Source organism: Schistocerca gregaria, chromosome 1 (assembly GCF_023897955.1).
Source record: "Schistocerca gregaria isolate iqSchGreg1 chromosome 1, iqSchGreg1.2, whole genome shotgun sequence".
In the NCBI taxonomy this organism is placed as follows: Eukaryota; Metazoa; Arthropoda; class Insecta; order Orthoptera; family Acrididae; genus Schistocerca; species Schistocerca gregaria.
The window spans coordinates 592,570,294-592,596,930 of NC_064920.1; the positions used below are offsets into that span (position 1 = coordinate 592,570,294).

The 26,637-nt window shown below is 41.3% G+C and overlaps 1 protein-coding gene across 38 annotated transcripts in view; it reads right to left on the reverse strand.

Moving 5' to 3' along the window:
- The window catches only part of LOC126357786 (RNA binding protein fox-1 homolog 2-like), a 399,772-nt gene that overhangs the window by 309,076 nt on the left and 64,059 nt on the right, over positions 1–26,637 (reverse strand). For 20 of the 38 annotated variants that reach the window (XM_050007513.1, XM_050007518.1, XM_050007516.1 and 17 more), the window contains exon 2: positions 1,688–1,729. The exons of the other annotated variants lie outside the window; for them this stretch is intronic. In XM_050007513.1, the coding sequence (XP_049863470.1) occupies positions 1,688–1,729 (42 nt within the window). The remainder of the gene's footprint in view (positions 1–1,687; positions 1,730–26,637) is intronic. 38 annotated transcript variants of the gene reach the window in all.

Here is a 26,637-nt window from a genome sequence, read left to right on the forward strand (position 1 = left end):
TATTGCCCTAGTCTATTCAATTTCTGCTGCCACTCAAATGAACTGCAGCCCCTCAAAGATTGCACTGGGGCACACTAATTACGCTCAGGGTTATGCTGCACGGCAACACCATCTCAGTTTGAGAAAACGAGTCAGCTCAGGTGCCAACATCACGTGCTACTTGGCCTCGTCCAGCAGGATTACATATTTACTATGACAAACAAAGCTTACCATCGCCAGTAACTAGTCAATTATTGACTACTACAACAGTAGTACCGCCTAGAAGACACAACATCCTTTATTCTTATGCACTGCTGTTACAAAATTACTTCACGACATTAACCATCTTTCTAGGCTAGGAAACAGAACCTCCCTGTCAGTAGCCAGCAATACTAAACTACACAACGCTCGCAGTTTACACACAACGCTGAGATTTACTAGAGGATGAAATAGTTTACCACTATACCCACTTACAAAATCAACCCTGTTTAAAAAATGAAGACCTAAAGGTCTGATAAAATCCAGCAGCAACAACAACAAACTGCCTTACATGATTAATTTTAATCAAGGTGAAAAAAGGCGCTCGTCACAATATTGATAAGAGTGTGTGGTTGACAACGACCACCATGTTGGTGAAACGACGAATTGTGGTGTCACAAAAGCGGAACACTCGTTTTTCAAGTTAAATCTATGACGCGACAATGCAATACAACACCAGAATGCTTCCCCCGTCTTTCACTGACCTGTTCCCACACTTCTTGGGCATAAATGTGGTTGTTCCATTTGGGGTTTCCTACTAAAGGAACTGCATTATCAAAATTTGGCAAGTAACCCAAGTGGTAATTGTCTATGCAGGATAAACGTGTCTGTTAGCTGCAACTGTTATATTATTGATATTTTGATTTTGTTACAACTTAGATTTAATCTTACACGTTGCCTAGGCGAAGAAAAAAAAAAAAAAAAAAAAAAAGAAAAACGGTTTTGTGCTCTTAATTTCACCGAAATATAAGGATAATATTACCAGTAAAAAATTTAAACTAAAACATCAGTCAACGTTCTTCTTTCTTTCGATATCTTCTAAAATATATTTTTACGGCTACAGCTGGCCGAACTATAGGAGAGAGCAGCAAGGCCGAAACAAATTCGACAATCCTTTCACGCATTTTTAGAGCGAACCATTTTATTTAGCAATCCACAATTTACACTAAATTACAGACATATCTGAAGACGAACGTCATTCACATTCCACACATGATCTAACATCGTTTGCATTTGTAACACATGTTCAAACCGTTTACGATGAGCCCATTTATAAACTGTAACCCCCCAGGGCAGCAGTTAACTCGACTGGAAGAATACAGTATTTAACAATCAGCACCAAACAGTTACTTCGAAGTGAATTCGTAAATTTAATGTTCTACTCTAATTATCATTAGTGCCCTGAGGAGAATGTTAAATTATTCCCCTGCGTAAGGAAATGCAGAAACGTTTTAGCTTTGTAATTACCTTCCCTCTTCATCTCATTCTCGTTTCTGTTGCCGCCGAAAGTAGAATTTTGTGAAAGGTTTTAATCTTGCGAGGTGTATTAACTCCTGAGAAGTTTGGTTAGTGCTTTCTAAGCAGGCAAAGACATTACTGCGTGTGCAAGAGGGAAGTGAATAATTGCCTAGTACTTTGCAAAGCAGTCCCAAATATACGTTTCACTTACTGTAGCGACGTCACCGGATGGAACCACAGGCCGGATACTCACCTGTGAACAGAAGACAAGAATGAATGCATCAAGCAGCGAGACGTACAAAAACGTGATAACAGTTACAAATGCTGTAGCAAGGAAATTTTTAATTTAGTCTATAACTCAAGGCAGAACCACAAGTAACACGGTAACACAAAAATAAGTTAGTGACGTGATACAACAGTTTATCTAATTACTTATAAAAAAAAAATGTCAAACAGGGACGGCTAGCAACAATTGTACAGTGAATAAAGTAAAGATCAAATCCATTGCATCAAGATAAAAGTGGTTGCACAAGCTCTTCTTCTGTCAATGATATTTATTTGAGAAGAGCCACTTTTAGACTTGCCAAAAGAGTGCCGACCCTGGGCAAAGGTTTCGAAAACCTGACATTTGGCTCAAGTAGGATTATTTTTCCAGACGCTTGATTATTAGCACGCGCACAAAGAAAAGGAATGGACAACAGAAACAAATGAAACCATGACGACTGTAACAATCTTAAAGAACATAAATGATACAAACTTATGCCAGTGTACTGAAGTTTGTGGCACAGGTGCCACGGCGGTGTGAAACGTACGCTTGCACATTTGGCTTGCCAGCGCGCCACTTTCTGGCGGGAGGCGCGGGGGCGGCAGACGCAATCGTCGATTGTCGGCGACTTCACATTGTTCTCAATAGAAATGTATGGGACAAAAGGAGACAGTCTGTGTGTGCTACCTTATTTAGTGATGTTACGTAGGCTTCATCGAATTTATTTCTAATCAATCCAATCTTGTCGGACAAAACAAGTGCGAGTTCACCCCCAGCGCGCCCTCCAAGCCAGGAAAAATCTGGGGAAACACGGACGTGCGGCAGCCTTAGCTACGATAGTCACTTTTCTTCCAAATAAAGTATACTATCTGTTAAAGACAGGAAAAAAGCACAATGTAGCAATAAGGTATTATTTATTTTGCTTAATTAATTAGTGGTTTTAGAAATATCTAACAAATAATTGCCACTGCTAAAAAGCTTCTTTGCACGGTATATGTAACTTACGATATGTAAATAATTTCAATCTGTTCAAATGGTTCAAACGGCTCTAAGCACTAAGCGGCTTAACTTCTGAGGCCATCAGTCGCCTAGAACTTAGAACTACTTAAGCCTACCTAACCTAAGGACATCACACACATTCATGCCCGAGGCAGGATTCGAACCTGCGACCGTAGCGGTCGCCCGGTTCCAGACAGTAGCGCCTAGAACCGCACGGCCACTCCGGCCGGTTTTCAATCTGTATAAAATGCAGATATTTTTGTTTTGTTAGTGTACAGGGAGAAATCAGTTTACCAAAGTTGCCGTTATTAATGATTCACTATTACATAAAGCTATAAAATCGAGTAATTGAACTTTACTGCACTCAGTCCACCTCACACAAAAATTTAAACACAATCTCCAAGCTTTGCAGCGCTTCAACCGTTTCACAACTGTTAGATCGTTGGGATTGGCTGCAGTCGTCTCTCTCGTAAGGATAGGAAATGGTGACTAGCGTCAACATGTAACGAGCAGTACTTCACACAGACAGGCGACTAACTTTTCATGAAATATATAATCAGAAGTGATATGATTACTTACTTTATACAGATGACGGGACTCAAATGCGTTACTTAACAGTTGCAAGGAATAGAAAATTAACGGGTTCTCACTTTTTCTCCATTGAAACTTTTGACATTGACAACAGTGAAGACTGAAGTTAGGCTGCGTTCAAAAAAAGGGGACTCAGTTAATGGTTCAGTCACTCAGCCGATGCGTTACACGTAAAATACGATGCGTTATACGTAAAATGACTCCTAGAAAAGTCATATTATCGGTGTATTTTCACGTACTTTATTCTTCGCAGTAGGTACGGGTGGCAACTCCAGCCCAAACTAGAAATTTTTGACTTTACACAATGCCGAAGAAGAAGAAGGAAAAAAAACGAAATTTCGACAGTACAGTTTCCGAGAAAATGAATGAAACAGAAACATTCTGCATTGTTTCTGAACAAAATAGCAAGTTGTCATAGGAATTATAAACAAATTTCCATATCCAATAAAGCTGTTGGCAAGTGCTCAAAGTATGTGGCACTGTTAGTGGATAGCGCATCTAAACAAACCAGTAGAGATAATCGGTATTTGAGTGAGGAATAAGATATGGCCCACGCTGGAAGTGGACCTCAGATCGACATTTCAAATTTTTCCTGTCCTACCGTTTAAGAACGATTTTCGCCAAAATTACGAGTATAATCGGTTATAATCAAACAAAACACAGTAACAACTATCAAAGTTTTCTTTACACTAAACCCAGTGATTATTCACTGACTGATTTTATTTTACGTGGAATGATTTGGAAAGAGCACAGAACGGGCACTGATTTGTTGTTCTCGTGTATGATGACAGCAGATTTTTAAAGTAAGTTTAATAGTTTTAAAGTAAGTTTAATAGCGTTAGTCTTCCTTCTATTTTATTCACTTATAAACTGGTTTTAGAACTATGATAAGACCGGGTTTTAATATTACTTATATGTTAGATATGTTGCCTTAGAGAAACACACCTACTCCTTATCAGGCAAGTGATTTGATTCTCGGTTTCGACTTACTATAAACTAATAAGCAGCTCCTCGTCAACTGAAGAGGGCCAAGGCGTAGATGATGATTTGAGAAAAATATGAAAGCTCCAAACTGAAACAACGCACCTGGAGTGGCCAATACTCAGTCGGAATTTTTTAGATCTTTGGTAGTATCAATCATGATAAAACCGTTTCACCCGGCCTGCTAGATGTACAAGACATTTCAAGAAGACTTTCATAACTCTGACGAAGGTAGGTGCTGACAAAAGTGAATCTTACAGAACTATATTTAATAAATCATTGTTACATGCTAATACAAATTGCTTACAAAAGAACAGAATGCCTGCAAGAGGCTGGCTTTTGGAAAGATCAATTTGCGTAAGGCAGAAATGTAGAAACATGCAAAGAATACTAGGCCTAAGAACGCATCTTAGAAGGTAGGTTGGAAAAAAACGAAACATGCGTTTATTGTACTAGAAGTTTTAGAGGAAGCTTTTATTGTACTAGTAGTTTTAGAGGAAGCTTTATACAATATTGACTGGAATACAGTTCTTTAATTTCTGGAAACAGATGAGATAAAATACAGGGAACGAAATATTATTTATAACCTGTACAGAAATCAGAGCACAATTATGAATCGAAGGATATAAAAAGGAAGCAGTAGCTGGTAATATTCGATCAGTACACTGTACAAGCAAGAAAGAAAGAAAACCAAAGGGAAACTCGGAGAGGGAATTGAAGCTGAGGGAAAATATATAAAAAGTCTGAGATTTGCAAACGACGTAATTCCGTTCGAGATAGGGAAGAACATTGATAAGCAGTCGAACGGAATGCATAGTTTATTGAAAAAGAGGTTAGAAGACGTACAAAGCTAAAGTAAGGGTAGTGGAAAGTGGTCAAACCAAATCAGGCGATGCTGAGGGAACTTGCTTACAAAATGAGACACTAGAAGTAGTACGTGAATTATGCTATTTGGGCAGTCAAATATCTGACTATGGTCAGAATAAAATGCGGCCCGGCAGTTTGCTAACTTCACACACAAATTTAAGTCTTTTCTATAAGTGTGTTTGGAGTGTAGCATTGCACAGAAGTGAAAGGTGGAAAATAAACGTTTGAGATAGAAAGAAAAGACGCTCTCGCAATAGGGTACTACAGAAGGACGTTTAATGTTCGTGTGGACAGTCAGGAGGTAAACTGAATTGAACTGGTGAAAAAATAAATGTAGGGCATAATTTCACTAAAAGAAGTTATCGGTGGATAGGGCACTTCTTGAGGTATTAGACAATCGTCAATTCAACAATGGACGAAGTTGGAGAAGGGCGGGGAAGTAAAAAATAGTCGACGAAGACCAAGGCTTATAATAACAATGCAGTACTCAGGTGCAGTGGATGTAAGTTTCAGTAGCGGTGCAAATATAGCTGCACATGATGGAACTATCGTGGAGAGTTGCCTCAAACCAAACCACAACACACTGCCACTCTCATTGACCTGTCAACTTCATGCAGCGACAGTGTTTTTTTAAAAATTTGTATGGCTCTAAACACCAAACTATTTAGCCAGTTACACTGATAGTACTTTTACGGATTACATATTCATTTGTTACGTTTACAATGAAGTTTCGATGATTCTGATTCTTTCTTCATTGTATATCAATGACAACACAAATATATCAACTTTCTTTTTCTTACTATTTCTTCTTCTTTTCTGTTGTGATAAAAGTCTTGCGCTATACACAAGCAACTCTTAGTGTGTAGTGTGATGAGAACTTTAATACTAACTGAATTACTGCGTACTACATCGCAGAGCAGACGGATCTCTCTCCCCCCCCCCCCCCCCCACATGGGGCGTCTGGTTTAGTTCCTTGACATTTCAAGTCAGAGTCTGCGGTCGCCTGGTGGACGTGCAAAGAGCGTGACAAAATGACAGGTTAGCGGGCAGTCCGCTACCAGATTTGTCGCTGTTGTAGTGAAGACCAGAGGAGACAGTGACCATCACAGAAAGCTGTCAACCGTGAACACTTTCGCGTGGGTGGGGCAGCTGCTGACACGCAAAGCCAGCGGAAACGCATAACAGGAGAAACAAAGCGGCGTGGCGGAGCCGGCGGCGCGCACCGCTGCCCTCCTAATCGAGCGCCCTGACGCCGCCTGCACGCCCGGAAAAAAACCACGTCTGCGAGAACGGCGTCACTGGCAAACAACTGGAGGAGACCAGCTGATCCGCCATTCACCACTTACAATTTGCACAGTGGACTGCAAGCATGAACTAGTTTACCATTCAGATGTGCAGTATATTAACGGATGCTTGAAATTGTTATCAGCATAATGTTATCTGCACTCACTCACTCTTGAAATATAAATAAATCGTGTACTTCTAGGTGTTCACCCTAGTTGTTTCCATTTACGCACATAATTTCGACGACCAATCCAGTTTTCTTCGAGTTGTGCTACTATTGTGTGTACTAGCTCCCTGGATCCCAAAACTTCAATAGCTCCTAGTGCGATTTACACAAAAGCAGAATTAGTGCAAAAGTAATAATACACCTTGGTTGGGAGGGGATGGTAAAATGTAATGTGATACGTGCATTATAATTACTTGCGTTTATTTCCTTATTAAAAATCAGACAACTAAGGCAGACCGATATTCAATACACTGAAAATATTTAATAATGACAACCTGTTGGAATACAAATCTGACGACTGTAATACGAGGGTCGGATGGAGAACAGAACTATGGCGGAAGTGCGTACTTACTGTCGTGAAATTGGTTAATACAGAAAAGAAATACCGAAGGCAATACGTCAAAGCCGTTGTGGATTTTGAAGGCAGTTCATGACTTCATAAAACAAATCCTCAAAGTGAGCTCTGAGATTGTAAAATCACTAATTGATCCTAACGCCGTAGCAGTCAGGAACGCTTTTCTTGGAAGGTTAACGAGAGGAGGCGACCACTGCCACGGCTGTGCTCACCGGCTCTTATGACACCCCACAGCGCCGCCTTGCAGATGGACGAAGTTTGGACATACTGTAGCGACCGCTCGCGCCAGTGAGTGTAGTGAGGAAGAATTTTAAGCGAAAGGTGCCATTGTCACCTGAACGTGGAAAGCCGATTTGTGGGATGGATGGTGGAGATTGGTATCGTGCAGGTGGAAAGAGCCCCAAGCTAGTTACTTGAAAATTATGAGACGCCAATGAATGCTTAGCTCTTACAGAAAACATTGTTGAAGGATTAAGACATAACATCTAAATTCTTCCAGGGAGACAGAGGAGCAAGGCAGTGACGATGGAAAGTGGAAAGCTCCTGTATTGGGTTAGTAGAAAGATAGGAATAGTGAGCAATAACTTTTTTTCAGACGACAATGGAGACCGAAGATCATTGGCTAACCAAGTAAAGCATAGCCCAGAGGAGGGAACACAAGCTTTCTAAGGCGAATTTTGTTCAGTCAGAGCTCAGCCAGTCTAGTTAAACATAAAACGAAAAACGCGGCAATGTGAGGTTTCCTTCAGACGATTTAGAACAGAGGCTTTACGGCTTATTTGTCTCTCGTATCGCCGTCTGCTTCAGTGAGGGTCTTCTCTTGGAGCACCGCTGCTACTGCTCCTCCATCTTCGTGTGCCTTGAATCATTTCCGATTTCCAACCAGCGTTGAATTCTGTGTTATTTGTTTTGTCAATAAAAACCGTCTTTTTCTTGCTGCAATATATTTTATTTGTACCAGACGCATTACGCCTTTTAGTTTACGGCAACGTCAGTGGAATCCAGAAACATCTATGGTTGAAAACATCTATGTAAACAAACCAGATATCGAAAGACGAAGTGAACACACACCATTTTTTGGTAAAAATAACACCAGTATTCGGTAAAATATGTACAACTAGTGACAGAAGAATAATAGTGCTTCACAGCAATTAGCGCAAACATGAAAACTGTGAAGAAAAAAGTTCGTAACTTGACAATGTATTTGTGTTTCGTAGGTGCAGTTATAGTTCGACCTCCAGCGTGTGACCACACGAGAGGAAACGCAGATGCCAATCAAGAGCTTTAATAACTCTACGTAAAAGGCGAAGTGCGTCTGAAACAAAATACATGGCAGAAAGAGAAACGAAGATATTTATTTACGAAACGAATATTTCAGTGGTTGCTGTGAATGATGGCCACGCAAACGAACTTTTAATCCTGTTTAAGATAACTACAGATCCTGACACTCACTCGTACATGTAATATCAATTTCTCCCATTGCGATTAATTATTCAAGTTTAAGATGGTTCTCTAATATAAATTTGTAGAGTAAAGTGTCCTAATATGGAATAGATTTTGATTTTGTCTCATACCGCCAACACCATTACGAATTAAACATCGCTTTTACACTTATATTAAAATATAGGATTCTAAGATTAGGTTTATTTGGTTTTTAGGCTGTTGAATGTAAAATCATTCTGTATCGGTTTATTTTTAAAAAATCTCGATATGGTTCCTTAGGGGGGAGGGGGATGGCTTCTATTTCGAGTTAACATCTTTTCTTACAATTTTTAGTTAGAAATATGACAATAAAATGAGTTTAATAGAAATAGTTTGTTTCCACGAACAGAAATCCACTGCGTAAGTTCTTCAGAAAAAAAACCCTCTTAAACGAAAATTATTTTCTTACTTTCAGTCAAGTAACTAAATGGAAAACAACTAAAAGGAAGCTTCCTGGCAGATTAAAACTGTGTGCCGAGAGAGATTCGAACTCGGGACCTTTGCCTTTCGCGGGTAAGTGCTCTACCAGAGTTCGAGTCTCGGTCCGGCACACAGCTTTTATGTGCCAGGAAGTTTCATATCAGCGCACACTCCGCTGTAGAGTGAAAATTTCATTCTAACAACTAAAATCATCACACAGGGTTTGTTATTCAGTTATTTGCACTTCAAGCACACCAAATTTTTTTTCGGATTACCTGCACAGTTTATGTGAGCTCACATCAGGCATTTTTGACAACGGATCCACTCTTCCAGCATCAGCTTCATCTACGCTTTTATTTCTCCAATCATCGCCCTCTGACAGAGAAGGAAATTCTGAATCTTTTGCCAACCTGACGAATGAATTTGTGATCTCTAAGATAGTGAGTTTTATTCAGAATAACCTGCCAAATCGTAAGCAGTAGCATTAGAACTGGATGACAGTTTACACACGTCTGCAGCACTCACAATATCCCATGTTGAAGCTATAGGGGTATCATCAGTTGTTTGAAGTCCATTTACAGGCGACTGTTGATCTTGGAGCTCGGTAAGTTCTTATTTCCAGAGTGTACAGCAAAGTCATGGCTTCTGAACACATTTCGATTCAGAGGATAGATTCAACGTTTTCTAAAACCGTTAACTGCCGTTTCAACAGCCGCAGCGCGGAAATATCCATTGCCAAATAATTTTCCCACCTATCGTATTGAAGTGTTATGAGTGGAACAGGAAATTGTATCTATGCTTTATAGATCTAGAAAAGGCATATGACCGGGTTCCTAGGAAGAAGTTATTGTCTGTTCTACGAGATTATGGAATAGGAGGCAAACTTTTGTAAGCAATTAAAGGTTTTTACATAGATAGTCAGGCAGCAGTTAGAGTTGACGGTAAATTGAGTTCATGGTTCAGAGTAGTTTCAGGGGTAAGACAAGGCTACAACCTGTCTCCATTATTGTTCATATTATTTATGGATCATATGTTGAAAACAATAGACTGGCTGGGTGAGATTAAGATATGTGAACACAAAATAAGCAGTCTTGCATATGCAGATGACTTAGTTGTGATGGCAGATTCTATTAAAAGTTTGCAAAGTAAGATTTCAGAACTAGATCAGAAATGTAAGGACTATGGTATGAAGATTAGCATCTCCAAAACGAAAGTAATGTCAGTGGGAAAGAGAGATAAACGGATTGAGTGCTAAATAGGAGGAACAAAGTTAGAACAGGTGGACTGTTTCAAGTACTTAGGATGCATTTTCTCACAGGATGGCAACATAGTGAAAGAACTCGAAGCGAGGTGTCGCAAAGCTAATGCAGTGAGTGCTCAGCTACGATCTACTCTCTTCTGCAAGAAGGAAGTCAGTACCAAGACCAAGTTATCTGTGCACCGTTCAATCTTTCGACCAACTTTGTTGTATGGGAGCGAAAGCTGGGTAGATTCAGGTTACGTTATTGATAAGGTTGAGGTTACGGATATGAGAGTAGCTAGGATGATTGCAGGTACTAGTAGATGGCAGGAGGGTGTCCACAATGAGGAAATCAAAGAAAAACTGGGAATGAACTCTATAGATGTAGCAGCCAGGGCGAACAGGCTTCGATGGTGGGGTCATGTTACACGCATGGGAGAAGCAAGGTTACCCAAGAGACTCATGCATTCAGCAGTGGAGGGTAGGAGGAGTCGGGGCAGACCAAGGAGAAGGTACCTGGATTCGGTTAAGAATGATTTTTAAGTAATAGGTTTGACATCAGAAGAGGCACCAATGTTAGCACTGAGTAGGGGATCATGGAGGAATTTTATAAGGGGGGCTACACTTCAGACTGAACGCTGAAAGGCATAATCAGTCTTAAATAATGATGACCTGTCGTATTGTAGCTGTGGGAGGGAAATTATTTTTTAATCATAACTCAATATCCTGGCCGTAGAAAGTCTTGAGCGGTTTCATTAATCCCAGGATTAAGGGTTGCATCTTATGAAAGCTGTGGGATAGAAGGCAAAAACACACAAACACACAAAAAAAAACACACAAACACACACACAAACACACAAAAAAACACACACACAAAAAAACACACACACACAAACACACAAAAAAAAAACACACACAAACACACAAAAAAAACACACACACAAACACACAAAAAACACACACACACAAACACACAAAAAACACACACACACAAACACACAAAAAACACACACACACAAACACACAAAAAACACACACAAACACACAAAAAACACACACAAACACACAAAAAACACACACAAACACACAAAAAACACACACAAACACACAAAAAACACACACAAACACACAAAAACACACAAAAAACACACAAACACACACAAACACACAAACACACACAAACACACAAACACACACAAACACACAAAAAAACACACAAACACACACACACACACAAAAAAACACACAAACACACACACACACACAAAAAAACACACAAACACACACACACACACAAAAAAACACACAAACACACACACACACACACACACACACAAAAAAACACACAAACACACACACACACACAAAAACACACAAACACACACAAAAACACACACACACACACACACACACACACACACACACACACACACACACACACACAAAAAAAAAAAAACACACACAAAAAAAACACACACAAAAAAAACACACACACACATGCCCGAGAGAGGACTCTAACCTCCGGCGGCAATCAGTGACATGGTGCCACTAACCGCGCGGCCGCATGTTTTTGCGTGAAAATACAATTACAGGTGGAACAAAATGTTCAGAAGCAGTCATACAAGATACAAGGTTGGTGAGGCAGTCACACGCTGCAGATAGCAATGACGCCACTGATCTTTTTAGTTTTAAAGCAATCACTTCAGTGTTTGTGTGTTGCATCACACTGATCCCTCTTTCGTTTCATCGCAATTATATACCCGAATAGGACTGAAATTAATTTTCTGCATTTCCAATTCCAATATACCGAAACATGTATTCACTATCTCCCCAAGAAAGGATTTCACACGAACTATCGAAATTCCCTGTGTCATTCTTTTCTACCGGCAGATTAGTTTTCTTCGCTGAACTTACTTGGGATATTATTTACCAAGGCTCCGTAGTAAGCCAATCGTCTTAAATCAGTCTTGGTTACCCCAAAAGTTCATTCCTCCATTAAGAGACGATGCCTTACGAAGTCAGATTCAAGATCCGGTGGAAATATAGGCTTTCTTCGGAACTTTATAGTAACATCTCCATTGTCAGATTCTCACCTTTGCTTTACACACCTTCCTAAGGTTGTCTGTGGTACAAAGAAATGTCTGGCTGCTTTTTAACTAGCCCATTTCTTTCCTTAAAACGGCTTCCACAGCTCCGGTCATTTTACCTTCATCTTAAGCCTTTCTTTTCTTCACTGAAACCATCTAATAAGAAGAAATACACCTTTTAATTTCAGAAATTATAAAAAACGTATTCGACCATAGAAATAAATTTCTAAACAAGCTCCTGTAAATATGGGGTACCCCGCTTTACGTATCACTAGCTACCCCGTACTAAGCTCGCTTCATAACCACATGCTATACATACGCACGAAAAGTGAATAAATACTGAAAGAGCATGTGCTTACCATTAAAACGAAATAAATACAGCACTTACGAAGTCAAAATCACAGACTCCAACAACGGTCCAGCCTGATTTCAGTAACACTACAAAATTTTTCAGATGGCAGCAATAAGGCATGCAGCAATAACGAACTACAGCTCACCAACTGCTTCAGATGGCGTAGTGGCGCATATAGAACAAGTTCGGATATTGCCATTCTATGTCAGGTGGCAACAGTAACAATAGCCAGGTACCCCATACTGGGCGGTACTGTCATATTATGAGCCTTTATCCTATACGTTGCGTGAATGCTCCGAAAAACTCTCCCATAACACAAGAATGTTCACACTATTAACGGGTTCTTTGTCTGCTGAAGTAAAATAACTGTAGCTGAAAAATGCACGTACCGGTTTCACACGATGCTGGTGACTGTACTTCAGCGAAGACGATTTACGATTGTGTCTCTTATGCCTGCTCTTTCGTGCTCAGACCATAGGACCAGTCAATGGTTTTTTCCCTTCATTCTCTTAAGGCATCACTACTGCTTACTTCGGCGAAACCACCTGTTTACCTATTATCATTCTGATAAATCAGCGCAAGCTAATTTTTCTTCCCCGCTGTTCTCAAACCTTAGCACGAAGAGCTCCCTAGCTGCAATGCAGAAACCTTCCCTCCGCTAGAACTAACGGTACAGCCACAATAATGTGACCAGCACTTACGGTCTACGTCGATGTGCAGTCACCACTCACAGACGGCATGAGCCAGCACTAAGCAGTGGAGGATATATAAAGGTTGCGGGAGGACGCAGGAAACAGTGCAATCGATGTGGTAATGTGGCTTTGGAGCGATGTATCTGACGTCCAGAAAGTCAGAATGATCACTGGCTTTCGGGCGAAGGGTAGAAGCATTTACGAAACGGCTACGTTTGTGAACTGTTAGCGTGCCGCCGTGGTTAAATATACAGTGCATGGCAAAATGGCGGCATCCAAAACCGGCACCGAGGCACTGTGGTGAACAACGCGCCGTAAATCACAAGGGTGAACGGCTGCTGCGAAGATGTGTACGGGCGAACAGACTTGCACTTGTTGCGCAAATGACCGCCTACAACAACTGAAGGGCTACCACAGCGTCTCAACGACCGTTGCTGCGTATGGGCCCTTGCAGCTGGCGCCTGGTTCATGCATCCATGCTGACTGCTGTTCATCGTCGACGAAGGCTGGAATTTGCACGCCAATACCGAAACTGGATTTCCACTGAGTGTGACAGGAGGCCTTTGCAGATATAGGCCTATCACATTTTGTGCTCCATCGGACGCATGGCCTTGGCGTGTAAGCGTGAAACGTCTGAAAAGCAAACACCCTGCTACACTCGTCGGAAGGGTCCAGGCCGGAGGAGGGAGCATTGTGGTCTGGGGACTGTTTTCGTGTCATTCTATGGGTCATCTCTTCACTCTGCAAGGCACAACGGATCAATCTCAGTAGGCATCTATCATTGATGGTCATGACCACTGCTACATGCAAATTGCTTTTCCTCGGTTATCTCCCAGTAGGTCAACGCAACGTATCACACAGTTCGCAGCGAGAATCTGTAGGACAAACTCTAACGAGCTGTACACGCAATGGATCCTTAATGGAGAAACTTTGTGTATATGGCCATAACACTGGATGCGACATGGCTCCGCATCGCTGGGGTTCCTTCCAGAACCTGACTGACACACTCCTTGCAGATCTCGCAGCTGTTCGCACTACTGAAGTCTGTCGAATTTTGATAGGATGTCACATTAATGTCACTGGGTAGTGTAGTTCTCAGTAATAGCATTGCGTAGTGGGTCACTACTTCACGCGTGCGTGTACTTGACGTATGGTTTGCCAAAACTGCAGGCAGACTGGCAGGAAAATGAATAGAAACAAGTTGAACAATATGTTATGTACAGTGACATTTATAACACATGCACTGATCATTCATCGGTGCAATAAATCAATTGTCATCGGACTGTGTCCTGTATGTTGACGAGTGTGGAAGATCTCATCTCGTATTTGTGGCCGGAAGGCGATACGCCTTGGCCGAGTTCTTCACTTTACTAGCCGCAGGTTATCACACATTTCCATTAACTCCTCTTTGCACGTGCCAGCTCTATCTTGACAGTGAGGTGACAGCATGTATAGGGACAAAACAATGGACTGCTTATTTACCATTACTCGTCTCCTTGGCTGCCGCATCTAATAGTGTTTCCAGAATTCCCACGTGCTCTGGTTCCCGGCAGAATGACACCTCGTAGCTTCAAATTTTGAACCTCTTAATATGCTGGTACAAGCAAGCGTTTCACAACGGCACTCGGTGATTTCAACTGGATTACGTTTAAAGTTTCAAACAAATTATTCAGGTTATGTGACTGCGCAATCTGTGATAAACATACCGACAATTCAGTTACTACTGCAGAATGTGATTTATAGGGAACTTCGTCACCTTGCTGATAACTGCCCTGTAATAGCAGCCGTAGTAACGTCAGCAATTTTTATCACTTGCTACGTAATCACACTTACCCTAAAGAACTTTACTGAAATAGAATCAGGCCGCAAAGGCCTACACTCCAACATAATGTTAATACAGCCACACATTTGAATGGCATAAAACTGTCATCTCTCCTGTAATTTACCATATAATATGTGCACTTTACGTACGACGGTGATTTTGGAGCAGGAAGGAACTTTTCAGCTTGAACCACCTTGAGTAGTTAATTAGTGGTGGATCCTGAAACACGTCTCCAGGTGATTTTCGACAGAGTAATTCGTACACGTCCCTGCTTTACACATGTGTTAATCTGAAATATAAAATATTGTTCTGCAACCTGCAATGAACCGAGATTCGTTTTAATGTGTCTGTGGTCGAAGATTTTTAAATAGGTTTCCTGCACTATAACGTCGCACTCCAAAAATCATGGAGGAGATTGAAGGGCTAAAAATGAAATGGTAGAAATCCTGTCTCGGGCATGGGTGTGCGTCATACCCTTAGGCTAGTTAGGTTTAAGTAGTTCTACGTTCTAGAGGACTGATGACATCAAAAGTCAAGTCCCATAGTGCTCAGAGCCATTTGAAATTTTGTTGAAACTGCCACAAGACTTTCTAGAAACTCTGAGATAAAATTCAAGCACAGAAATGCGAACTTCCACAAGAGTTACGGTCCCCTTTTCCTCATCGACACCGATGTCATAAAGACAAGCAACAGGTCGCGGCCTTTTAGAAGGAAATATAGGGCCACTGGCCCCAAGTAAGATGGCTACGACATACGCTCATGCGACGTTCCGAAATTTGCTCCTTCATTATCTTGTAAAACCCTTGAGCCACCTCAGTTTTTGAATGGACTGGATTTATCGTCTCTAACAAGAAATTAAAAAAATTATAAAATTTAAAAATTAACTGACAAAGATTTCAACCTTCCTGTTAAGGACATGAACAATCAACTGTGTCCTTATCATGAAGCGACTTGTGGGTAATCACATGCTCAAGTGTTACAAAAAATCCAAATACTGAGTCGATTATTAACCGGCCGCTGTGGCCGAGCGGTTCTAGGCGCTTTAGTCCGGAAGCGCGTTGCTGCTACGGTCGCAGGTTCGAATCCTGCCTCGGGCATGGATGTGTGTAATGTCCTTAGGTGAGCTCGAAGTCTACGGGACTGATGACCTCAAATGTTAAGTCCCATAATGCTTCGAACTATTTCAATTTTTTAACTTCTTCGATTATTTACACAAACCTTTCCACAGTATGATAAGGTTTTCTGTAAATGAGTTACACGACTCGTTCTCATTTGAATATTTACAATACGCAAGACAACATGCATCCACAACCTGTAGCTAATTCAATGTTGTGATTATTCCGATAGCGAAGCAGTTTGGAAAACTCTGGGATAACCCAGACATTGGCGAAAATAACTTTTAACGAAGAGTTTCTGTCGCGAAGGCGCAGTAAACTTTACTATCTTATGTTAATATTTCCTCGTGATGACTGGGTGTTGTGTGATGTCCTTAGCTAGTTAGGTTTAAATAGGTCTAAGTTCTAGGGGACTGATGACCATAGATTTTAAGTCCCATAGTGCTCAGAGCAATTTGAATTTTTTTTAAATTTTTTAAAGATTTACTTGCTCGTTTTCAAAATATTTATTATACCAATAGTATTTCGTAACGAACAGATACGATCTGCGAGCGTTCTAAGTTACTAATCACTGTTATGCACGAAACAAAATTTCTGAAAAATAGCAGTCTATCGTTTGATTTTAACTAATTATGTATTTATAGTGCAGACCCCCGTGCCCATCTCCCTAATGGGTAGAACGGGCCAATGTGTGCCGCTAATGCGCTGCGCACCACCTCCTGTTGTATAATTAAGACGCAGGCCAAGGAGGAAGGTGCGGGCGCGTTCTTGGTATGTCGCCAAGAGTTGCCAGCTAGCCAACTGGAGCACTGCTCACAGCCCTGCCACTTCTTGCTTTAAGACCACAGTCCATCTGCTACAAACACCCGAGATCTTTTGACAAGGAATCACACCTTTAAAGTTATTTATTGTGATTCTCCTTTCGCTTCCATTCCATCCTGCACCATCGTCAACTATATACAGTTACTTGTCGATAACTTTTTTTTTAATAATACAAATAAGCAACACATTTCACTGTGTGTGGCTTTAAAAGTGGGCCAAGACAGATAAAGCCGTCAGACAGTATTATTTTCTGCAACAGTAGCTCTAGTAGCGCGCCGTTTTCTTTTCACGACAGCCTAAAAAGAAATTTATATCACAATCATCATCCACATTCGGTCTAGGGGCAAACCTGTGGAAGATGACATAAAATTAACGTAATTTTCTGGTGAACTGGTACTGAATCTATACTTGGTATTTCTTAAGCTGCCCAATGACTGAATTCATCTGCCTGCAGAATAGCTTTTTGTTCATACAATAGAACAGTCTCCTCGATGGCTGTCCGTCTTTCGCCTTCAGGCAGGCAGTTTAGTGCGGGGACGCTGTGCTGTGCGAGGTAAACTGAAGATTTGGAGCCTGGATGCCTCGAAACTTTTTTACTCTGCAATAGCCGTCAGTGAATCTGCAATCACAAGATGGATCGTTAGTGCACATAAATAATTATTCCGTAATGACATTACGCCCTAACAGAAGCACGACGAACGGAATTGTACCGTCAGCGTTTATGTCTTTCTCGTTGCACTACACCGGGAACTAAAAGGCCACTACAATCTTCAAATAACCATAATTATCACTGTTCTATCTACTAGTTAGCAACGTTTTTATGTTACAGATCATGTCTCATCAATCCCTTGTTTTTCCAAAGACTTGTGATTTCAATATTTCTATCTAATATTTTTTTCCACTTTTAATTCTTCCACTGAATGTACAGTAACTCTGTGTAGTGGTACACAAGTTGCCTCTTCGAAAAGTTACCACAGGCAACAATTAACTTGTGTGTTACCAACAAGAATTAAAAAACTAATTTCATAGATCCACGTAATGCTAATTTGCACAACTGTAAGCGCCGCCCCGCGCCGCACTGTGATGACGTAAGTTTTACTGCACTATGATATGTCTGCAGTTACAATTGCCTCACTTCGGCAGTCGTACTGTCAAGTAGGAAAATATCGATTCAAAAAATTTAAGCTCCACCGGCGCCGCGAGATCGAGTGCACGGATCAGAGAGGAGGGAACAATAGGCGCCCAGAGCGGGCCTCTGTCGTGGACAGCTGCGATGGAGAGCTCGTCCTGGGCGCACACAATGGTGCCATCCTCCCCTACCGCGTTCGACCCCTGAACTGTACAGGGAGGCGGCCAACTAGCCGACAAGGGGGAATAACATGTTGCCGGATCTCCGAGCGTTTCATTCGCAATGTGATCATAATGTGACCCGAATGTGTAGTACTAGTCGCTGAACATAGTGAAGCTTAAAAAACTGTTGTGACAAGAAACGGAGACTTATTGTGCTCTTCTACGAGCAACTGTAACTAAAATATCGGACTCTACGGCGAAAATCGAGCACAGGGGATTGTGGTAGTAGCTACTATACGAGACCTAAGCGATTTCTCCGAATAATAGGGTCGCATATTGTGCCTCTACGACAAATATTGCAATTAAGTTTCGAATCGTACCTCACACAAAAAACCTGTCATCATCATCATTCATTTAAAAAGTAGTGGTTCATCTACTATTAATAAGTAGCAGATAGAAAGAAGGAAGGAAAGAAAATAGACCAGTTCCTTTACCACTGCTTATATAAGTAAACCACGATCAAAGGTTTTCGTAAAGCATCATCGTTTCTCAACTTTTAGATAATATAAAGTTCAAACATAAAACAATAATCGATCATTTGCCATAAACCACTGATCTACACACTATATGGACACACGCCGCTAAACTGGCAGTATGGATTTTAAAAAAAAACCGCACTCTAAAGGGATCAATGTTTTACCCGCGGCCACATAAAGACGCCGAAGGGCTTTAGATTATGATTCAACTTTTCCAAACATGAGGCGGTTTTGGTCTCGTGTAAAGCGCCATCCCTCCGCAGGCAGAAATACTTCATGACATTAAGAGCTTCTACATGTAAGGTGTCTGGCACCTCAGTAATAACACTCTTCTTAAAGGGAAGGTCTTCACTCTAGGTCAGTGGTTCCCAACCGAGGGTAAAACCAATTTTTTTGAGTGATAAGAACGAAAAGGGTTTTATGTTTCAGTCGTGGAACTACAATTTTTAAAAGGTCAACACTGATTATATAAGTTTATTAAGAATCACTTTTTATTAATCACGTGATACTATGCTGTGCATGTTACAGGCTCCTCACATACTCCAAGTATACACGTACTTTGTGATTTTTACCCTACACCGATGACCGTAAAAGCGTGACATAGATGCCTGTACATAACAAACGCTAGATACATGATGGAAATGTCTTCTCCAAGCTGACGATATTTCACGCAACAGACCAGACATCGCTTGATTACTCACTTCGAAACCGGTAAATGGACTGACAGCATTACAACTGTTTCTGCCACAGGAGTACAGAGTCCTACAATCAAATGATTTTCAGATAGTAAGTACATTGCACATACTTTAAATTGGTTGATTTGAAATGGGGCTGTACGTGAAGTAGTTGCCGCTAGGCAGAGGACTAATGCAGAGGAAGCAAGTTTAGCAACCAGTGACTACCCTCACTGTGGATAGTTAGCTTTCTCATCCGAGAAGAAGTTGTAGTAGCAGTCGTGATGCACCGGGAACAGTTTCACCACTCATCATAAAAACACACACACACACACACACACACACACACACACACACACACGTGGCATCCAAGATTTATAGAAGCGAAAGCACATTTTTTGACTTTGATTACAGATAAAATAAAATCATGGAACTGAATGGATTTCGAACGCGATTTAAGATCTCTAGTAATTAAGAAACACTGAAATATAAGAGAGGTTTTAGACACAAACAGTACGAATCGTCTCATTGACTCATTGGTCGGTGCCTTAGTAAAACACAAAACTAGCTGGAATTTGCGTTTCATCATGTTAGAGATGAGATGAAAGAGCTCAAAGAAAAATCTTTCATTCTAAAGTTGCACTACGGACTGACTGAATAGTGTCTCTTTACTTGGAACAATCGCGTATCCAGACTGTTGAGTAGTTCGTAACGGACTTCTATCATAAGATCGAAATTTAGATCTATCATTTTGAACTGACACAGTTGTCATACTATATATTGGTTGCAGAATACGGGTCATGTGCTAAAAAATACGTTATCGTCGCAAGTAAATGTAAGGAGTAGTGAGAGCAGGCGAAATACCATAAAGACGTCTCACAGAAATGAAAACAACAATTAACCAGGCATGAACTACGTGCAAAGGATTTGAGGAGTCAGGACATCTACAACGGAACGCCAAAAACGTTAAAAGCGTATGTTTTCGCAGATCACAGAGAAACTGCGTGGTTGTGAAACTGTTCAGTTCATTTGTCGCAACTTGTGTGACAAACCCTCCCCATGAACCATGGACCTTGCCGTTGGTGGGGAGGCTTGCGTGCCTCAGCGATACAGATAGCCGTACCGTAGGTGCAACCACAACGGAGGGGTATCTGTTGAGAGGCCAGACAAACGTGTGGTTCCTGAAGAGGGGCAGCAGCCTTTTCAGTAGTTGCAGGGGCAACAGTCTGGATGATTGCCTGATCTGGCCTTGTAACATTAACCAAAACGGCCTTGTGGTGCTGATACTGTGAACGGCTGAAACCAAGGGGAAACTACAGCCGTAATTTTTCCCGAGGGCATGCAGCTTTACTGTATGATTAAATGATGATGGCGTCCTCTTGGGTAAAATATTCCAGAGGTAAAATAGTCCCCCATTCGGATCTCCGGGCGGGGACTACACAAGAGGAAGTCGTTATCAGGAGAAAGAAAACTGGCGTTCTACGGATCGGAGCGTGGAACGTCAGATCCCTTAATCGGGCAGGTAGGTTAGAAAATTTAAAAAGGGAAATGGATAGGTTAAAGTTAGATATAGTGGGAATTAGTGAAGTTCGGTGGCAGGAGGAACAAGACATCTGGTCAGGTGACAACAGGGTTATAAACACAAAATCAAATAGGGGTAATGCAGGAGTAGGTTTAATAATGAATAGGAAAATAGGAATGCGGGTAAGCTACTACAAACAGCATAGTGAACGCATTATTGTGGCCAAGATAGATACGAAGCCCACACCTGCTACAGTAGTACACGTTTATATGACAACTAGCTCTGCAGATGACGAAGAAATTGAAGAAATATATGATCAAATAAAATATATTATACAGATAGTGAAGGCAGACGAAAATTTAATAGTCATGTGTGATGGAATTCGGTTGTACGAAAAGGGAGAGAAGGAAACGTAGTAGGTGAATATGGACTGGGGATAAGAAATGAAAGAGGAAGCCGCCTGGTAGAATTTTGCACAGAGCACAACTTAATCATAGCTAACACTTGGTTAAACAATCATGAAAGAAGGTTGTATACACAGAAGAACCCTGGAGATACTAAAAGGTATCGGACTGATTATATAATGGTAAGGCAGAGATTTAGGAACCAGGTTTTAAATTGTAAAACATTTCCAGGAACAGATGTGGACTCTGACCACAATCTATTGGTTATGAACTGGAAATTAAAACTGAAAAAACTGCAAAAAGGTGGGAATTTAAGGAGATGGGACATGGATAAACTAAAAGAACCAGAGGTTGTACAGAGTTTCAGGGAGAGCATAAGGGAACAATTGACAGGAATGGGGGAAAGAAATACAGTAGAAGAAGAATGGGTAGCTTTGAGGGATGAAGTAGTGAAGGCTGCAGAGGATCAAGTAGGTAAAAAGACGAGGGTTAGTAGAAATCATTGGGTAACAGAAGAAATATTGAATTTAATTGATGAAAGGAGAAAATATAAAAATGCAATAAATGAAGCAGGCAAAAAGGAATACAAACGTCTCAAAAATGAGATCGACAGGAAGTGCAAAATGGCTAAGCAGGGATGGCTCGAGGACAAATGTAAGGATGTAGAGGCTTATCTCACTAGGGGTAAGGTAGATACTGCCTACAGGAAAATTAAAGAGACCTTTGGAGATAAGAGAACCACTTGTATGAACATCAAGAGCTCAGATGGAAACCCAGTTCTAAGCAAAGAAGGGAAAGCAGAAAGGTGGAAGGAGTATATAGAGGGTCTATACAAGGGCGTTGTACTTGAGGACAATATTATGGAAATGGAAGAAGATGTAGATGAAGACGAAATGGGAGATACGATATTGCGTGTAGAGTCTGACAGAGCATTGAAAGACCTGAGTCGAAACAAGGCCCCCGGAGTAGACAACATTCCATTGGAACTACTGACGGCCTTGGGAGAGCCAGTCCTGACAAAACTCTACTATCTGGTGAGCAAGTTGTATGAAAGAGGCGAAATACCCTCAGACTTCAAGAAGAATACAATAATTGCAATCCCAAAGAAAGCAGGAGATGACAGATGTGAAAATTACCGAACAATCAGTTTAATAAGCCATAGCTGCAAAATACTAACACGAATTCTTTAGAGACGAATTGAAAAACTAGTAGAAGCCGACCTCGGGGAAGATCAGTTTGGATTCCGTAGAAATACTGGAACACGTGAGGAAATACTGACCCTACGACTTATCTTAGAAGAAAGTTTAAGGAAAGGCAAACCTACGTTTATAGCGTTTGTATACTTAGCGAAAGCTTTTGACAATGGTGATTGGAATACTCTCTTTCAAATTCTAAAGGTGGCAGGGGTAAAATACAGGGAGCGAAAGGCTATTTACAATTTGTACAGAAACCAGATGGCAGTTACAAGAGACGAGGGACATGAAAGGGAAGCAGTGGATGGGAAGGGAGTAAGACAGGGTTGTAGCCTGTCCCCGATGCTATTCAATCTGTATATTGAGCAAGCAGTAAAGGTAACAAAAGAAAAATTCCGAGTAGGTATTAAAATCCATGGAGACGAAATAAAAACTTTTAGGTTAGCCGATGACATTGTAATTCTGTCAGAGACAGCAAAGGACTTGGAAGAGCTGTTGAACGGAATGGCCAGTGTCTTGAAAGGAGGAAATAAGATGAACATCAACAAAAGCAAAACGAGGATAATGGAATGTAGTCGAATTAAGTCTGGTGATGCTGAGGGAATTAGATTAGGAAATGAGACACAAAGTAGTAAAAGAGGTTTTGCTATTTGGGGAGCAAAATAACTGATGATGGTCGAAGTAGAGAGGACATAAAATGTAGACAGGCAATGGCAAGGTAAGCGTTTCTGAAGAAGAGAAATTTGTTAACATCGAGTATAGATTTAAGTGTCAAGAAGCCTTTTTCTGAAAGTAATTGTACGGAGTGTAGCCATGTATGGAAGTGGAACATGGACGATAAATATTTGGACAAGAAGAGAATAGAAGCTTTCGAAATGTGGTGCTTCAGAAGAATGCTGAAGATTAGATGGGTACATCACATAACTAATGAGGAAGTATTGAATGGGATTGGGGAGAAGAGACGTTTGTGGCACAACTTGACCAGAAGAAGGGATCGGTTGGTAGGACATGTGTTGAGGTATCAAGGGATCACCAATTTAGTATTGGAGGGCAGCGTGGAGGGTAAAAATCGTAGAGGGAGACCAAGAGATGAATACACTAAGCAGATTCAGAAGGACGTAGGTTGCAGTAGATACTGGGTGGTGATGACGCTTGCACAAAATAGAGTGGGATGGAGAGCTGCATCAAACCATTCTCAGGACTGAAGACAACAACAACAAGAACAACATGTGACAAAGGATTATGTTTTCATCGTTTCCTTAGGAGTGATTACGTTCACATTCATACGAATGCATAGGCTATATCGGGTAAGGAGGAACATCTCACTCACCCACTCACCAGCTGTACAAATTAGGTGCGTCGATAAGATGAGGAGGTGGAGATTAGTTTTTAACGTCCCGTCAACAACGAGGTTATTGGAGGCGGAGCACAAGCTCGGATTAGGGAAGGATGGCGAAGGAAATCGGCCGTGCCCTTTCAGAGGAACCATCCCGGCATTGCCTGAAGCGATATAGGGAAATCACGGAATACCTAAATCATGATGGGTGGACGTGGGTTTGAACCGTTGCGTCGATAAGCGATTGCTATCATATGGCACACGTACTAATGCCGTGTATGACACACCACACGTATTTTTGAGGATTAGTTTGATTTGTCGCCCTGTCATAAAACGTTTGCGGTTTTTGCTCGAAAGCCACTTCATTTCGGCTGCCAACAGAATAGTTGTGCAGAATCAACTGTCAATATATGTCCCTACCTTACACCTCGCTGAGAATCTATGAAGGGAAGCTGTGTATCTTTAATTCTGTCTATAAGGGAAAGTTGCAACATTCACAGTACTTCGTTTTATAAAGGTTAGTATATTGCCTTCTCGATGAACGTATTCACACAAAATGTAGTGATGCGTTGATTATGTAATCACTATCACGTTACGTCAATGGTGACAACACGTATGTTTGTGCGTAATCTCTTGTCCTACTTATAGATGACACTGTCATTCTTTGTTCCCTTCTCGGCTGGACGTCTCATTCCCCGTAGGAATCGGTAACTAGGATTCCACAACGAGTAGGATCTCTATTGCGAATGGCTTGTTTCGTAACAGCATCCACAATTTCGTTTGCCTTAATGCCGCACTGTGTCTTTATATTGCAGAAGGCGATTGTGGAATAATATTAGATGTTCCTATAAGGCATTTGCGATGAGATGATTAGTTCTTCCAGTGTGTAAATTCTTCGGAGCACGTTACTCACTTCGTTAGCAAGCACACTGGAGACCTCTAGGGCACCTGTTAACTCTGCTGTCTGATAATTTCCGGTGGAATAAATTTTCCATTGTTTCTTGTAACAGGATCCTATGAAGCGCGTTCGCGCCCCTGTTTGCTTAGCGGGCCTTCTGTATATATGGGCTTGACTTTTTTCCGTAATTCTGGAGAAAATATTTGCTAGAATATTGTTTCTCCGTCCGTAGTTATGCAGCTGTCCGACTGAAGTGCTGGTAGCTACCATCAAATCAAACACTGTGTAGAGATGATGTGTTGATATTAGTACTACCATGGACACTTCCCTTCAGCACAGCAAACGAGGGAGGGAGCTCTGACAGCTTCACACAGAAGATCGGGGCCGTCAGTCACAACCTTCCTGAGAAAACCATGCCAATATTCGCCTGGAACGATTTAGCGACACAAATGTAGTCCAAAGGGGATTTGGACTCCGTTCATCTCGGACGCGAGTGCCTTGTCTTCGCCAGTGCGCCCCCGATTTTGGGAGAAATAGAAGAGAGCTTCCGTTAAAAAGCACACTGAAAACCGACTTAACTTTGAAGAAGCAAAGGTGCCACACCAGAACACACAAAGCACCGTCTGCGAGGAAAAGAAAGTCCAGACTTACGAAGGTGCAGTAAGACGTCTGGTCTCACAGACATAACAGTAATAAAATTATGCTGAGCTCGCCAGCTCAAAGGCAAACCGAACAACAGTGTTTAATGCAGCCCTAATGGAGAGCTAATTCTATTACAGATGCCGTACTGAACTTTCTGACAGAGCTCGACGGCTCTCCAACTTCAAAAGGCTTCCAGTTGCCGTGCTGGACTAAAAGCTCGCTCCGTCGAGCTGTGAGAGACTACTGTGCAGATAAGGCCGTCAGATTCAGATTTTCACATTTGCTTATTGTTGCTTTCTACAGCGGCTGCAAATATCTACACTAATCTTCAGAATCCGAACGCAAAAAAATGGTTCAAATGGCTCTGAGCACTATGGGACTCAACTGCTGTGGTCATTAGTCCCCTAGAACTTAGAACTACTTAAACCTAACTAACCTAAGGACATCACACACATCCATGCCCGAGGCAGGATTCGAACCTGCGACCGTAGCAGTCGCAATCCGAACGCAATGCAGAAGAATAATTCACGTCTAACAAAAACTAATGAGTAATTTTCTTTAGAGAAATTACAAATGATAATTACGTCAATGTCCTCCAACTTTCTTTCAGAATAGCGTTGTCCGAAAATGTTATAGTAGTTACAATGATTCCGGATTGCAGCTAACATCGACACCTGTGCAATGAGACATTAACGGAATCGATTTGGAGAAGATGAAGGTCCACTTCATATTTTGCACCAGTAGTAGAGTAATTGTGATGGCAGTCGTCTTCAATGAAAAGACGGTGGGGATGGAGATAGAGATAATCTCTGGAACGCCTTAGCATGATTCCGAAATGACATCTTCTAAACGGCGAAGGACCATTCAAGTCTTCATGTTCCTACGTAATTATCTGTGACTTCAGACGTTTGTGGGAAACAACTGGAAGGATATACGGAAGAACACGAATGTCTTAGAAGCACAGGCAGCTTCCTGAAAGTCGCAGAAGATTTGACCGTGATAATTCGGCGGCCCATCCACTTCAATCACTAATGAAGCTACTGAACGCATTCGTCAAATTATCCAC